Raw genomic sequence first — 13,807 nt, forward strand, 5'->3', positions numbered from 1 at the left:
TAGTCATAGCAAAGCTGCCCACAGCAAAGACACAGTGTGAGAAAGGCCCCCCTCTGCCTGCTGCGCACAGCCAGCCCACAGACGGACGGAATTAAAGGAAGCCCTGACGCGTTGAGGGGCCGTGGGACTCGGGTGGGGAGGTGGGGGAACCTCAAAAGGAAGTCGCGGAGCTCGCTGGCCGTGCTCTTCCGGGGGATCCCGCGGGGCCCGAGGCAAGCGGGAGGCGCTATTCTGGGGCCAAGCCGGAGGCGGCGAGGGCAGCCGGTGCATTTCCACACCACGCGCCGCGGTGCCGCGGTGCCGGGCCCGCTGCCCTGGGTGGGACAAGCCCCCTGTCCCTGCCCCTTTCTTGCCGGATGGGGCAACGAGATGGGCAGAGATGAATCGCTCTGGCCTGCGAACATCCTTCTCCTCCATCTTTCCTCACATACGAGAATATTTAAAAGACGTTGCTCTATTTAGGCGCAACCGCGTTATCGTTAATATCTCAGATCAACCCTGCTGTCAGGGTGGACGGGGTCTGCGTGATTCCCACAGTGTAAGCCTCACCCCGGGACCCCGACCCCTGAGAAACCTGATATGGCCAAGGTCCCTCTGATTCAAATACTCCGGGACACTATTTGCAAAGACTTCCCTTCGACACCGGAAGGGAACACACGGGTATTTACTGAGTTCTTACAGGAACTCCGTGAGGAATTGTTTCTCCTTGTACGTAAGGTGAAGTACAGGCTGGAGGGCTTACGCAGCCCACGCGGAGGGGCGCGAGCAGGGCGCGGGAGTGCCGAGCCTCCCTCTGTCCCCACGCCGTGACACCACCCTGGGGTCCTCACATACTTTCTCTAATTTACTCAAGTTGGTGAGATGTGCAAAATAGGCCTCGGGTCAATTCTTGTTTTTTTGGGTTTTTTTTGCATTACGCGGGCCTCTCACTGTTGTGGCCTCTCCCGTTGCGGAGCACAGGCTCCAGACGCGCAGGCTCAGCGGCCATGGCTCACGGGCCCAGCCGCTCCGCGGCATGTGGGATCTTCCCGGACCGGGGCACGAACCCGTGTTCCCTGCATCGGCAGGTGGACCCTCAACCACTGCGCCACCAGGGAAGCCCCCTCGGGTCAATTCTTGATTTAAAAAAAAGCACATTCCCAAAAGATGACCAAAACATACAAGTATAATCTCACAGCTCTGTTCACGTAGGGCTGGGGGCTCAAACCCAGAAAAGAGCCTCAGGCGCCTTCCTCCCTGAACAGGGGAGGTTCCCCACGGAACCCGCACAGCACGGAACCCGAGCCGCTTCCCAGGACACCCCGATTCCAGGCACGGAGCACACGGCGAAACGCGAGCTCGTCACGATTGTGACAAAGTCAGGAAACGTAAACAAGGCGATCAAAACTAGTAACAATCCTAACAGGCGATGTGCTGGGCCAAAGTAACCCATGGGGCAAGGGGAAGAACACCTAACGAGGCCACCACACTGTCTAAGAATCTGTCGGTAGAAAAGCCTGTAAGGCTGTACCGGCCCTGAGTGTGAGAGGAGCCACGGGGACCCCCAGATTTGCCGCCTACAGCCTCAGGGTGACCTCACGTGAGCCACGAGGCACCAATCCCGTGATATTCTCGGCCATGAGCTCGACGACGGGCGTCATTTTAAAGAGAGGGTCACCGAGCCAAACGGACAGCATGGGGGTCGAGAGGAGCCCGTTCACACGAGCGACGCGGGGACGTGGGATCTGCAGGGCAAAGACCGTCGGACCGAGATGTGCAGGGCGGCCGAGGCTGACCTTCCAGGAGGAGGGCCTTGCTAGCCGCGAAGGACTGCAAACCGCTGAGCAGATTACGTGCACAGAGGAGTCGAGTGCCACCCGCAGGGAGGGGGCCGCACGGTGCGGCCCCGCGCTTACCTCTTCTCCCTTCTGGATCCTCCGGCTGGAGCTGATGATGATCTTGTGTCCTCGCTCGAAAGTCACCACCTCGGCCACACAGTTAGGTGCACACGAGTGGTTGATGTACCTGCAAGCCGCCGTTTCAGAAACTACTTACTATAAGACTTTGGAAGAAGCTTAAAAAAAAGTCTTTCAGCTCACAGGGAAAACTTTTTCTAATTACATTTCTATCTGTCCATTAATAGAATACACACACTTTTTTTTTTTTGGGCTGCACGCCTTGTGGGATCTTAGTTCCCTGACCAGGGTCTGAACCTGGGGCCCTGGCAGTGACAGCGGGGAGTCTTAACCACTGGACCGCCAGGGAAGGCCCAAACATACAATTTTAAATAAAAATTCTCTCCATGACTGAAAGGCCACAGTGAGCGCACAGACGCATCGCACCTCCCGCTCAGACCACCCCCCTCACCTTGCAGGCCCTCCTGTGAGCGTGGCATCGATCACGTGGTCGTTGTCCATGCGGAACATGTACACGCCTCGGTTCTGAAAGAGAAAGAGGTCAGAACCCCTTCTGCATTCCCGTCCACGTGAGGGGGCAAAGCCGGACGTGTGCCGACACACACCCCCGTCACACTCGCGGGGACAACACGCCAGCCCGTCAGGTGACGTCTACAAGCCGTGAACGGAACCAACACGTTGGCAGGTGGCCTGTGAAGCCACATCCAGCCACATCCTCGCAGACAGTAAGACCGACGGAAAAAACGGGAGGAAAACACAAAAATATCCAGACGTGGCTCTGTTCGACACTGCACTCCCACCAGCGTGACGGTCAGATCCGGTCAGCTCCGGCCCTGCGCCGCGGCTGTCGGATGGCACAGCAGGGGCGCCGCGCTCACCTGGGACTCGTAGAGCTTCTCCTTCCTGTTGGCGACTTCGTTCCGGATGATGGTCCCGATGTACTCGATGACCATGGTGTGCTTCTCGATGTCCCGAGCGGCGTACAGGCCCAGCCCCTGAGGAGACGCACGTGTACACACTCAGAACCACGTGGCTTCCACGGGCAACTGGTCTGCAGCCCCTTTCACACAAAGGTACCACCCTTGGGTCACGGCAGAAGCCACACTGAAGACCCCACCTGAACTCACCTGACCTTCTCACTGACCACACTCTCACCTGAACCCTGAACACTGGACAATCTTCTCACCTACAACTATGGTATCACTACCTTGTTTTTGTATCTTTTTGACACTAAACTCTTAGGGCATTTTTACAAAGTGATTCTGCTGACTGGCTGAGCGCGTCTTCTAACTGGCTGTCGTATCTTGTGTGTAATATCACTCCCAGACCCCAACAACTCAACAGGCTAGTGGCTTCTGCTATTTATTTTATCCCACCATTTCTAAAAGGACCTGACATAACAATAAGCTTACAGAACAGAAACAGGGCTAACTATAAGGGATGATTATAATTTGAGTTTCTGCATTCTCAGCCAAAACTGACCAGATCCCCACCAGACACAGCCCTCACCAAGCACCACCTGGGAGCACACAGTACAGGGTGTGCTGCTGTTAGAAATTTTGGTATGTGAAGTGAATTAACTTCTGAAAAAAACCACTTATGCAATTTATCTGTTCAATTCCAGATGAGACTCAGAGCTGAACAAACTAGCACACACAAGAAGAATCTATATGGAGATGAATACAGTTTGGTATAAGAGACAAGAAGATCAGTGGAAATGAACAGAGAATCCAAATAGACCCAGGCACACGTGCAAACTTAATGTACAGTAGTTTGGAAGTACTAAAATTCAGTTTAAATGGATGGGTTATATACATTATTAGGTTGGCCAACAAGTTCGTTTGGGTTTTTCCACAAATCTTACAGAAAAACCCCAACGGACTTTTTGGCCAACCCAATACTAAATGGTGCTTCCACAACTGGTTGTTCAATGGAAAAAAAATAAATTTGTCTTAAACATAAAGAATAAAATTCCTGAAAGAAAAAAAATCTAAGAAAGTACATACGCAACCTACCGTCTTAACCAAGAACAGAAGCTACAGAAAATTATACGTTTGACTATATAAAAGTTAAAACTCTTATAGGAAAAAGCATACCATCCTTTCTGGTAGGTATTTTCCCCTACAAAACATCCTTTGCCTAATAGTGCAAGTTCTTATAAAGTGCACAACGGACAAAGGCAGGTCACAGAAGAGCAGAGACCCACACGGCAAACACGAAGAGCTGCAACCGAGGTGATACTGTCGGTCTACGCTTAATAGGCCAAAACCACAAAAGGGTGGTAACACTACCGATGGGAAAATGAGAGAGACAGTCGCATCATACACAGCGGGAAGAAGTGGGCGATCACAGCCGTTTTAGAAAACAGGCAATGTCTGCTCAGGTGAAAAGTACATGTACTTCTAACACAGGAATCTCACTTTGGGGCCTATACACCACTGAAGTGAAGTTACCAGTACACGGGGATATTTGTACAAGATATTGATGGCAACATTGTTTGTTGTGGGAAAAAACTGTCAACAAAATACAGGCTCATCAGTAGTGGAATGGTTTCATTAATTACAGTTCATCAGCATCACGGAACATCACAGAGCCATTAAAGAGAAGGAATCGGAGCTACCTCAGGTGTTCTAGAGGGGTGTGATTATTAGTGAGAACGGGAAGATGCAGAAAAGCGTAGGTAAGACAATCCCACTTTTTCATGTGCACACAGATGTGTAGGTAGTGCCAAGAGAGTAGCAGGGAAAAGACACAGGACACTTACTGGGTCGTTGACATGACTACCTGGGAGGTGGACAGGACGGAGGAAGAAAAAAGGTGACCAAACATCAAAAACTCTCAAAAACGCTTCGGGTTAAAGATGACAGACTGAACGCAGGTAGTTAAGAAACCCTTAACGTGACGTAAGGGAGCAAAACCAAGACCGAAGACCAGGAATGGGCAGGGTGGACGAGCTGCCTGGGAACACTTTAAACGCGGGAGGAACTGAGCGGAGGAGGAAGACGCCACTGCACGAGTGCAATCTTTTGAGGCTCCATTTCTGAGGCAACAGCAAAAAGACCAGAAAGATCCTGCATTCGTGATATGAAAACAAGGTACCAGATAAAACGATCAAGGGCAGAAAGCGCTGACAGCAGGTGAAGCAGAAGCAGCTCAGGATGAGGACAAGGAGCCCAGAAACAAGGCCACAGCAGGCGGGGAGACCTGGGACGGAAGAGCCTCCTCTGGCGGCACCAGAACCCCTGCGGACCCTGCCTCAGGGGCCAGGTTCAGTAAGGCTGGGGACCCCGAACCCGCAAACCCCCAGGTGATGCCGGTGCTGACGTCTGGGGTCCACACTGTGAGATCCCAGGTCTCAGGGATCTAATAGTTGTGTATAGAGAGAAACAGAGGTAGGAATCTGCAGAAGAATTAATACAAAAACATTTCTCAGACCGACGGCCACACTGCTTCAGGCTGAAAGGGCTCATCAGTGGGGAAAGCTATAAATAAAAATGACCCTAACCCAGGCCCACTTTGGTAAAAATTCGAAATTTCAAGAATCAAGAGAAGGTCCTAAAAGTTTCTACAGAAAGAAGAACGTCAATGAATACAGACAATGTGCAAATCAGGTTTCTATGTGAAGGGACCGCCCTGGCTTCTGAGGGGACCGGACGGGAGGGGACAGGCAGGCCTGCAGCAGTGCCTGCAGGTGAGACGGGCGGTTAAAACAGGCAGCAGAGCTGGGAGTGGATTTGGGGAAACTCTTCAGGGAGGAAAAAAGGCAGCAGAAACTGATGACGCTTCGGGTCTGGGGTAACGAGGCCAGCGCACTCAGTTAGTAGACGGTGACACTGCTCAGTGATATGAAGAGCCTGGAGGGTGATCAGCCTTCGAGACAGAGGACGCTGGCAGTGTGAGAGCTCGTGGCTCCATCCTGGGCCTCCAAGGGGAGATGCCGCATAGACATTTGTTTCTTCAGGAAGCGTGGCCACAGGTGAAAAGTTACATGCTTAGCCACGAGATGGCTTTACCTGTAAGGTGTTCCACCATCTATCCAGCAGAAACTACACGATGATTTCATGAAGAGAAGGCTTCTGAAACTGGGCACCTTTTGAAACTATTTTCGTTTGTATTTTTCACAAGTGCCTTGAAAGGGCCCTAGTGAGCGCCGTGGATCCCGCGTGCGGAAGATACTGCGCTCCCCGCGTCCCGTGAGCCCTCATCAAGCCGTCCTTCCACGCGGGGGAGTAAAGCATCCACCTTCCAAGACCGCGGACGGAGCGGCCGGCGCCCCGGGCTGACGGGGTTTCTCTCTCTGCAGCCCACGGTCTCCTGTCTCATGGGCCGGACGCCAGCCCCCTCCCAGCCCACCTCCCCTCCTCCCAGAAGCCAAGCCCCACTCACCTGAATCCGAGACCGGGCCAGGTACACGTTGGACTTCCACTCGGTTTTCATCTTGCGGTACTGTGACGACTTGGAGTGGACGAACTGCTTGCTGTAAGGTGCGCTCAGCTCCCCAGTGACCGTGCTCTGGAACGACTTGGAGGCACTGGTGCTGTTCAGGGTGTGAGGCCTGTGGGCGACGGCGTGCCGACGGGGACACAAAGGGAGAGCGGAGACACCTCTGAGGGGCCCGGCTGGTTCAAGTTCTCACTGACAGCACACACAGGGAGAGCCGCCTAGCTGGTGCGGCCGCACAGACACAGCCAGGGGCGGCAGGCTTTGTAAGCAGCAGACAGATCAGGCACAGAAACCCCCTAAGAGGCCTGGAAACCCTGGGCGGTGCTATGTGAAGTCAAAACAAAATACCTTAACACAAACCTCTTGACATGGGCACTCATTTTAGGTTCAGAACGGGCACAACCTGTGGGGTTGACGGCCAGGGGCAGCTCCATGAGGGGGTTCCGGCCGTATCGGAAGGTGTAGTTTTCACACGCCTCAACCCCAGGGAGCTGGAGAGAAGCAAAATAAACGAAAAATTAACTCACCTGATCAAGACTACAGGCAATCTTGAGCCAGCCAAAGGATGGCCCAACTTGAATTCCATGAAAATAACTTATCAACGTTTTCAAAATGTTGGTCACAAGAGGCTCTTTCAAGCCATGTTAGCAGAAGCAGCCTGCGCTCAGAACCTGACTGCATGTGGTGCGTTTACCACCCTCGGGGGCCTGTGAGTGCAGCTGGTCACTTAAGGTTAACTCCTAAGACCATTCGTGTTCAAGGTCTTTTCTAGAGTACGTTTCTTGTGGACACTGTCCTCTGGAGACATGACAGATGCGTATCATTTAGGCGGGGCTCCACCAAAGGAAGCAACTGGGTACAGTACTCAGTGGCTTTCGGGGTGTCCACTGCTTCTCTGAAGAAAACCCATCAGTGACTTTTGTCTTGAAAACAATACCTTATAATCATGCAGTTTTCCAAAAGCGCTGTGTGTAGACTCATTGGCACACGTGCTTATAACAAGCAGGCGTCAGACAGTAAGGGCTCCTGAAATCCAACTGCGCTCTGGTGACCAACCCTGGGCCCCGGGCGGGAAAGTGGCCGTTAGCGCCGGTGCTGAGCCCGGTGAGCTGCCTCAGCGAGTGAGCACGGGGACGCCTACGACTCACCGATGCCTCGTTTTCTTGCAGAGCGACAGGGGTTCACCCCCGACAAAACCACTACCGTGAAGTGTTGTGAGAGTGACAGCCCCATGTTAAGTAAGGTGCGTCGTGCGATAGCGGGTGGCTCTCGGCCTCGGCACTCACTGATTCCGCGATCCGCGCCACCGCAGAGACGGTCAAACCGAAGAGATCCTCCCCTTTTAAGTAGGCTGGGAAGAGCTGCAGCATTTCCGACTCTTTTCTCACACATGCCACAGGCTCCAAAATCTTATCCCAAACACCTACGTATGGATAAAAAGGTATTTTTTTAATGACAAACTTGATCTTAGCTAAATAGAGAGGAAAACGGGATACAGTATAAAAACAAGGACGAAACGAAGACCAACCACTCATGAAGACTTATCAGATCCAAGTAAAGCCCATGGGCAGTGATCTAACAAGCCTGGTATATTACCTGCTTATCGGATGGCAGAAGTTTTTAAAACTTTATGAAGTTTGGGGGAAAAGAATATGTTACATTAAGGAGATTCAACAGCAGAAGTGGAAAAGAAAGGTAAATATAACTGAAATTCATACAAGTAGTTAACTCACTTTCATGCTGGCCAAGCAGCATATTAGATTTTCAAATGATTAATCCAGTTAAGTAGTATCTGTAGATATATCCTTTTCTCTCGGAGTTAAATTAAAATATGAAATTGATATTTTCACTGGAATTATCTTTAGAGCATTTTCATACTTTTTAAAAAAAACTGCTAAACTTGAAAAAAAAAAAAAAAGCAGTTCTGCAGCACTTTCTACATCAATAAAAATGACAATCTGGGCTTAACCCTAGAGGCTGAAATTAAGTCTCATTTCTGGCTCTAAATCTGTTTAATATCTGATGCTCCTGAGACAAGACAATATGGCTTTAAATACGGTTCCCACCTTCTAGGTGACATTAACAAGAGGGTCCCCAATGTAAGTGACAGGCAACCTTTATCTGCAAATCATTCTCCTATTTATTTTATAAACTCTGTTGGACTATATATTCTGATTTAGAGTAATTCTAGCAAGTGTTTACAAAAAGACAGCAAGGTATGAAAATACAAAGTTAAGACTTGCTTTTGTAAATGAAGAATCCACACCTGTTGTGATAAAATATGAAACAGACGTGAGAAAAACCATGGAAATACTGACATAAAACATTCATTAGCCTAACGCTGGAGTGACTGGCTCGGCGGAGCCTACCGACGGGGCCTCACCTTTGGGTGAGGTGTCACTTAAGACGAGATCTTCGTGGCCTTGCTCCACGATTCTGATGACGAACATGGGGCGCCCGTCCTTCTCCTCGATGGAGCACAGGTAGCGACAGCGGCGGTTGGCGTAGCGCGTGCTCCAGTACAGCCGGCTGGCTTCGTAGCCCACGGGGAAGAGCGCTTTGGGAGAGTGGAACGCTTGCATCTGCTGTGGAAGCAGCTGGCCGATTGTGTGGAAGATGAGGCTTCCCACACGGAAGGTGTGGTCACGCTCTCCCCGCTGCACGATGCTGGCGATCTGTCGTACCTCATCACGCTGCACGTAGACCCTCCTGAAGACGGCAAAGTAACTTAATTCCTGCTCGTGAATTCCCTTTGGTTTGTGCATGGGACAAAGCATAGTTTTATCTTTAAAAAACATGCATTGTGCTTTAATGGCGCAAGTAAAGTGATAAATGTTGGTGCATCGAAATCTGTGACACCCGCTGGTGGCCCCCATCTTATGGCAGAAGACACATTTCATCTGCAGGCCTCTCCTCAGGGCTAGCTCCACATTTATTAAGGCACCAGCCTGGGTCTCGTACACCTCCGTGGACCACAGGGCACAGTTCAAGTGGACCCACAGGTCCAAGTCGAGGTTGAGCAGCCTCGCTGGTCCATCTGTCAACCCGTCGCCCTCTTCGTGACAGAAGCAACACTTCCGATAGTCTTTGGGCACAGGATCGGGTTTCAGGGAAGTGCCCAGTTTCTTCAGAAATTCATCAATTTCATCTTCACAGGGGGGTTTGAAGGTCCCCTTGGGGATCACGATGTGGATGCTCCACTTCTTCCACTTCATCCCTCTCCACTTTTTAGTGATCGGCCTACAGTCTTCAAACCCACCAGGGACAGTTCTTAGCCGAGGCTTTAACTTGACCGTTACCTTAAGCTCATCTGGCTTTGCCTCCACTTTGGCTGCTTCAAAAGCAGGAGGGAAAGTGATGGGCGGTGACGCTGGGGGCGAAGCTTTTTCCTGGAGCTGCGGCAGACAGTGCACATCTAAAGTGGAGATGTTGTTACTGTACTGATGAAATGCTCTGGAAGGCGTCTCTTTTATAGGCGAGTGTGGCAATGAAGGAACGGATTCCTGCACACAAAAAAACAAACACGAGGAAGAGTAATTCCAAAGCCCCCAAGGCAATTCTTGCTACAACAAGAAGCCAAGCAGTAGGTTCCAACAGCAGGGTGTTTGGCTCTGGGTCTGTAAGTAAGAGGTGAGGACTGGCGCACAGCGGAGGTCGATGCTGCGTGCCCACGGCGCCTGCGTCTCGACAGAGAGGGAGCGTGTTCTCTGCAAAGCCCTAACTCTGGAGAGGGTTCTGCTCTAAAAACTTTTCATGTCACAGGAGCTAACTTAATTTACAAGACGGAGCAGCTTTTTGTTAAACCAAATAAGAACTCTGGACCATAATTTTCTATGAGCGGGTCCCACCCACTGAAATTCCTGTTTGTTCATCTTAGGCTTAATTGATTGGCATAAGTGTGAAAGATGGGGAAGCAGTCCCCTGTCAACAAACAAATCATATGTAACTTTTCTCAGAGGCCGCCCGGTTCCCGTCCAACAGGGCTGAGCTGAGACAGAAGTTCCATTAGTTGCTTTTTAGATACAAAGTGTCAGTCATAACGAAATCAACAGCAAACCCACCTTCTCATGCACCCCACCCTACACAGCTCTGAAAAAAGACGCGCCTCACAGAAAATCCAGAAGAGGCAGACACTGCCCACGGACTCAAGAAATTATGTGGTGGGAAAAACAATTCCTTCTCTCATCCAGGCTGATGTATTTTAAAGTATAAATTTATTTGGCAAGTAGCTTGAATTTTATTACACTGGGCGCTACTGCCTTTAAAAAAAATAAGAGTCTCCAGAACATTCTTCTGAGAAAGACGCAAGAGCCATGATGTGGAGGGAGGAGAGGCTATCACAGCGGGGGAGAAACTTCCTTCAGCGCCAGCGGTTAACACGTATCGTCCGCACCAGCTACACACTCAAAGATACACTTAAATCACACAAGAAATAAATAGACCTTTTCCAACCTGCTACAAGACAGATACTTTTCCCCAAAATACATGAATAGACCTGAATTGTGGTTGTGAACAGGTTTTCCCACTGGGACAAGATCACTAAAGCAATACTTTATAGTTGTGGTTAAAGTAAGATATTTGTAATTAAATCAGTAAAATTACAGATTTTAATAGTAGTGTTTTATTCACTTCTGAACTTTTAAGACATAGTTCAAATCTGCCCACTCTTGCTGAATAAGCTCAAGTTACTTAGTTCGCAGCAACAGCCTGGACCAAGCGCTCCTTCCAACCCGGGGAGCATCTGCTCAGACTCCCCGGGGGGGGGCTCTGGGTGGGGGGAGTGGACACACCCCCAAAACACAGGCGCCACTCAACGCAGACTGCCGACTGAAAGTGTCCCCATCTTACCTTGCTTTCTGAGGTTTTTGCTTGTGCAGCTGACGAGTAGAGAATAAAGCAGTTATTACTACAGAAGACAACGTCCTTCTCCGCTCTGTCTCGGGAACCCTGGAAAGCAGAGAGAAAGGTGTGGGGAGCTCGACAAGTCGGGATCTACTGAGGACAAGATCTGCACGGGGCTGGGTCTGATCTGTTCAATGTGGAAGCAGCGACCCTAAAAGGAGTAAAAAGGTGACTACGGGCCAGTACTTAGCACAGAATAATTCAGCCACAGAGAAACTACGTTTGCAGAAGTACACTGTACTTTCCATATTCCACCGTCTAAAGATACACGCTCTCATCGGACCCCCTGAACAGGCTGCTGTAGCTACTTGGGTTTTAAGCTCAAGCACGTGAAACATATGCCGATGGCGACCTCTGGGGGAGGCGTCTGTGGAGCCCCAGAAGCGACTCCTCCAGACGCAGGAGCGGGCGCTGCCCAGGCACGGCGGGGGCGGGCGGGGACCCGGGGGTCAGGGGAGGGGCGTGCGAGTACCTTGCTCACAAAGGCCGGGTCTCTGGCCGGCTTCCTCACGCCGTGGCCCAGAACGACGACATGACAGTGGCAGCACCACTGGGGCCTGCGCGCCGCCCTGTCTGTGACACCGTGGCCAGGGCCCGCGCGCCCAGAGAGGCCTGGGGACAGAAGGCGTTCGTCAGCGACTGAAGCCGACCAGCAACAACGGGGCTCCAGGGAGCAGGAGCTACACGGCGCCGGCTGCCTGCCGTGCGGCTCCGTTACTTTACCCCACGCTGGTCTTTAGTCATTAATAAAAACCTTACTTCCTAAGCGGTGGTTACGGGGCACCTACTACGTGCGTGACACTGGGGTACAAAGAGAGGAAGCTACCCTCACACAGCTGGGACAACACGCTGGGCTGTGAGAAGTGCGGAGGGAAACCGGGACGCGCAGGGGGTCGTCTCCAGTCTCAGGGCAAAGTGAGTCGGGGGAGAGAGAATACTTTTGCTCCAGGGTGAAGAGGGTACGAAATCTCTCATGAAAGATGAAGAGGTACGTGAACGAGAGTCTTCAATGAGCGTGATGTGGAAAGTCGAAGAGGGATGAAGAAGTTCCAGGGCCAAGATAAAAACGCGAGCGGGGACGCAGACTGCAAAGCGCGTGGCGATCTCAGGGCACGTCGCTCGCGTGGCCACGAAGGCAGGAGGGAGAAGCAGGGAGAAAGCAAGGGTGACAGGGCGGCCAGAGGCCGAGAGTTCAAACCCAACACGAGCAACTGTCAGCGTGGCTCAAGGGCGAGACGTGGGGAGAGGCTGGGCTCTAAGAGCAGGTGAGGACGGAAACAAGACGGCCAAGAAACTGGTGAGCGAAGAGGCGGGGAGAGCGGGGTGAGGGTGAGGCCAGACCAGGAAGATGGGGAGGGAAGGGACGCCACACAGGTGCGAGGACCGGGCCCACCTTTCAGTGATGGGGAAGGTGTGAGCGCACCTACAGAAGAGAGGGGCCCCGGAGATGCCGCAGAAGGAAAGGGAACAGGAACACGGGCAGAGATGGCGGCCTCATCCGCACAGTGTGACCCAGCGCTAAGTGGGAGGGGAGGCTGGGGCCGCAGGACAAACGCGGCTCAAGGGTAAGCAGGTCGGAGAGCGCTGACAAGAGGGTGTGACGTAGGCCCCAGGCACTAAAGGTCCAGTCACCCGGGGGGTTAAGTCACCAAGGACTGCGTGCCAACACGTGACCTGTTACTCCCTTAAAATCACAGCGAGATCTTAAAGAGAAGCGGCGTAACTTTTGAATCAAGAACGAATCTGGGGTCAACAAACTGTAAAGCAGCTCACCGTTGCTTGCTGGAGGGCAGGGCCCAGTAGGCTGCTTCAGGTGGTAAGAGCTGGCTAGTCTGGGAGGGTTTGCAGGTCCTGGTGGAGGCCCACGAAGAAATAAACGCTGTCGATACTCCAAACCTGGGTTTACTCTGTGGCTACTGACCAAACCCATGGATGGAACATCTGGAGCATTACTAACCTCGTAGCTGTTAGGAATCCGAACGTGGAGGAGGTCGGAAAATGCAGCCACAACACTGCTAATGTTCTAAAACGAAATTGCAAACGCCGCATTACCCACCCGGAAGGCGACAGAGAACCACTGAAGAAAGACTCACGTTAGGATAAATGCTATCCGCGTGCTGCACACACCTCACGCAAATCCAACCATTTTTATTTAGACTTAAGAGTCTCGGGGGGGAGAAAGGGTTTTAATGGGCCAATACCCAAACAAGGCTTCCAAATACAGAAATCTTCGTACAGGGATTCCAATTAATGTTAAATATTTGAGAGAACATTAAACTATTTTAGACATTTTAATTCAAGGAGTGAGTTAAACCTTGTCATGGTTTTTACAGCTGGTCAGAAGCTTCCACCAAGCAGACTCCCCCAGCTCTGGGCAGAAGTCTGACACAGTCCACGAGAACATGCCACTGTTATGTTCTGCTGACGACCAAAACGCCCCGCCAATGGACTATGAGTCTGGTTGCCAACGAAACATCATCAAGAATTAAGAGTTTAAAAAAATCCTCAGCCATGTACTAGTGTTTGCTATGGGCAGCTGCTACCTGAACACAGTTGCTTCTGGAAAA

At 51.4% G+C, this 13,807-nt stretch overlaps 1 protein-coding gene across 16 annotated transcripts in view; it reads right to left on the reverse strand.

Moving 5' to 3' along the window:
- KMT2C (lysine methyltransferase 2C) overlaps window positions 1-13,807 on the reverse strand; it is a 294,763-nt gene that overhangs the window by 1,955 nt on the left and 279,001 nt on the right. For 13 of the 16 annotated variants that reach the window (XM_060108762.1, XM_060108749.1, XM_060108756.1 and 10 more), the window contains 11 exons: window positions 13,014-13,263; window positions 11,713-11,852; window positions 11,187-11,285; window positions 8,722-9,841; window positions 7,625-7,761; window positions 6,687-6,829; window positions 6,282-6,450; window positions 2,774-2,890; window positions 2,347-2,420; window positions 1,896-2,004; window positions 1-14 (listed from right to left, as the gene is read on the reverse strand). The exon at window positions 1-14 is cut by the window's left edge. In XM_060108762.1, coding sequence (XP_059964745.1) covers window positions 1-14; window positions 1,896-2,004; window positions 2,347-2,420; window positions 2,774-2,890; window positions 6,282-6,450; window positions 6,687-6,829; window positions 7,625-7,761; window positions 8,722-9,841; window positions 11,187-11,285; window positions 11,713-11,852; window positions 13,014-13,263 — 2,372 coding nt within the window. Of the gene's footprint in view, window positions 15-1,895; window positions 2,005-2,346; window positions 2,421-2,773; window positions 2,891-6,281; window positions 6,451-6,686; window positions 6,830-7,624; window positions 7,762-8,721; window positions 9,842-11,186; window positions 11,286-11,712; window positions 11,853-13,013; window positions 13,264-13,807 lie in introns of those variants that run through there. The other 3 variants (XM_060108763.1, XM_060108752.1, XR_009533406.1) reach the window with 2 other exon arrangements.

This window comes from Mesoplodon densirostris, chromosome 9 (assembly GCF_025265405.1).
Source record: "Mesoplodon densirostris isolate mMesDen1 chromosome 9, mMesDen1 primary haplotype, whole genome shotgun sequence".
Lineage (NCBI taxonomy): Eukaryota > Metazoa > Chordata > Mammalia > Artiodactyla > Ziphiidae > Mesoplodon > Mesoplodon densirostris.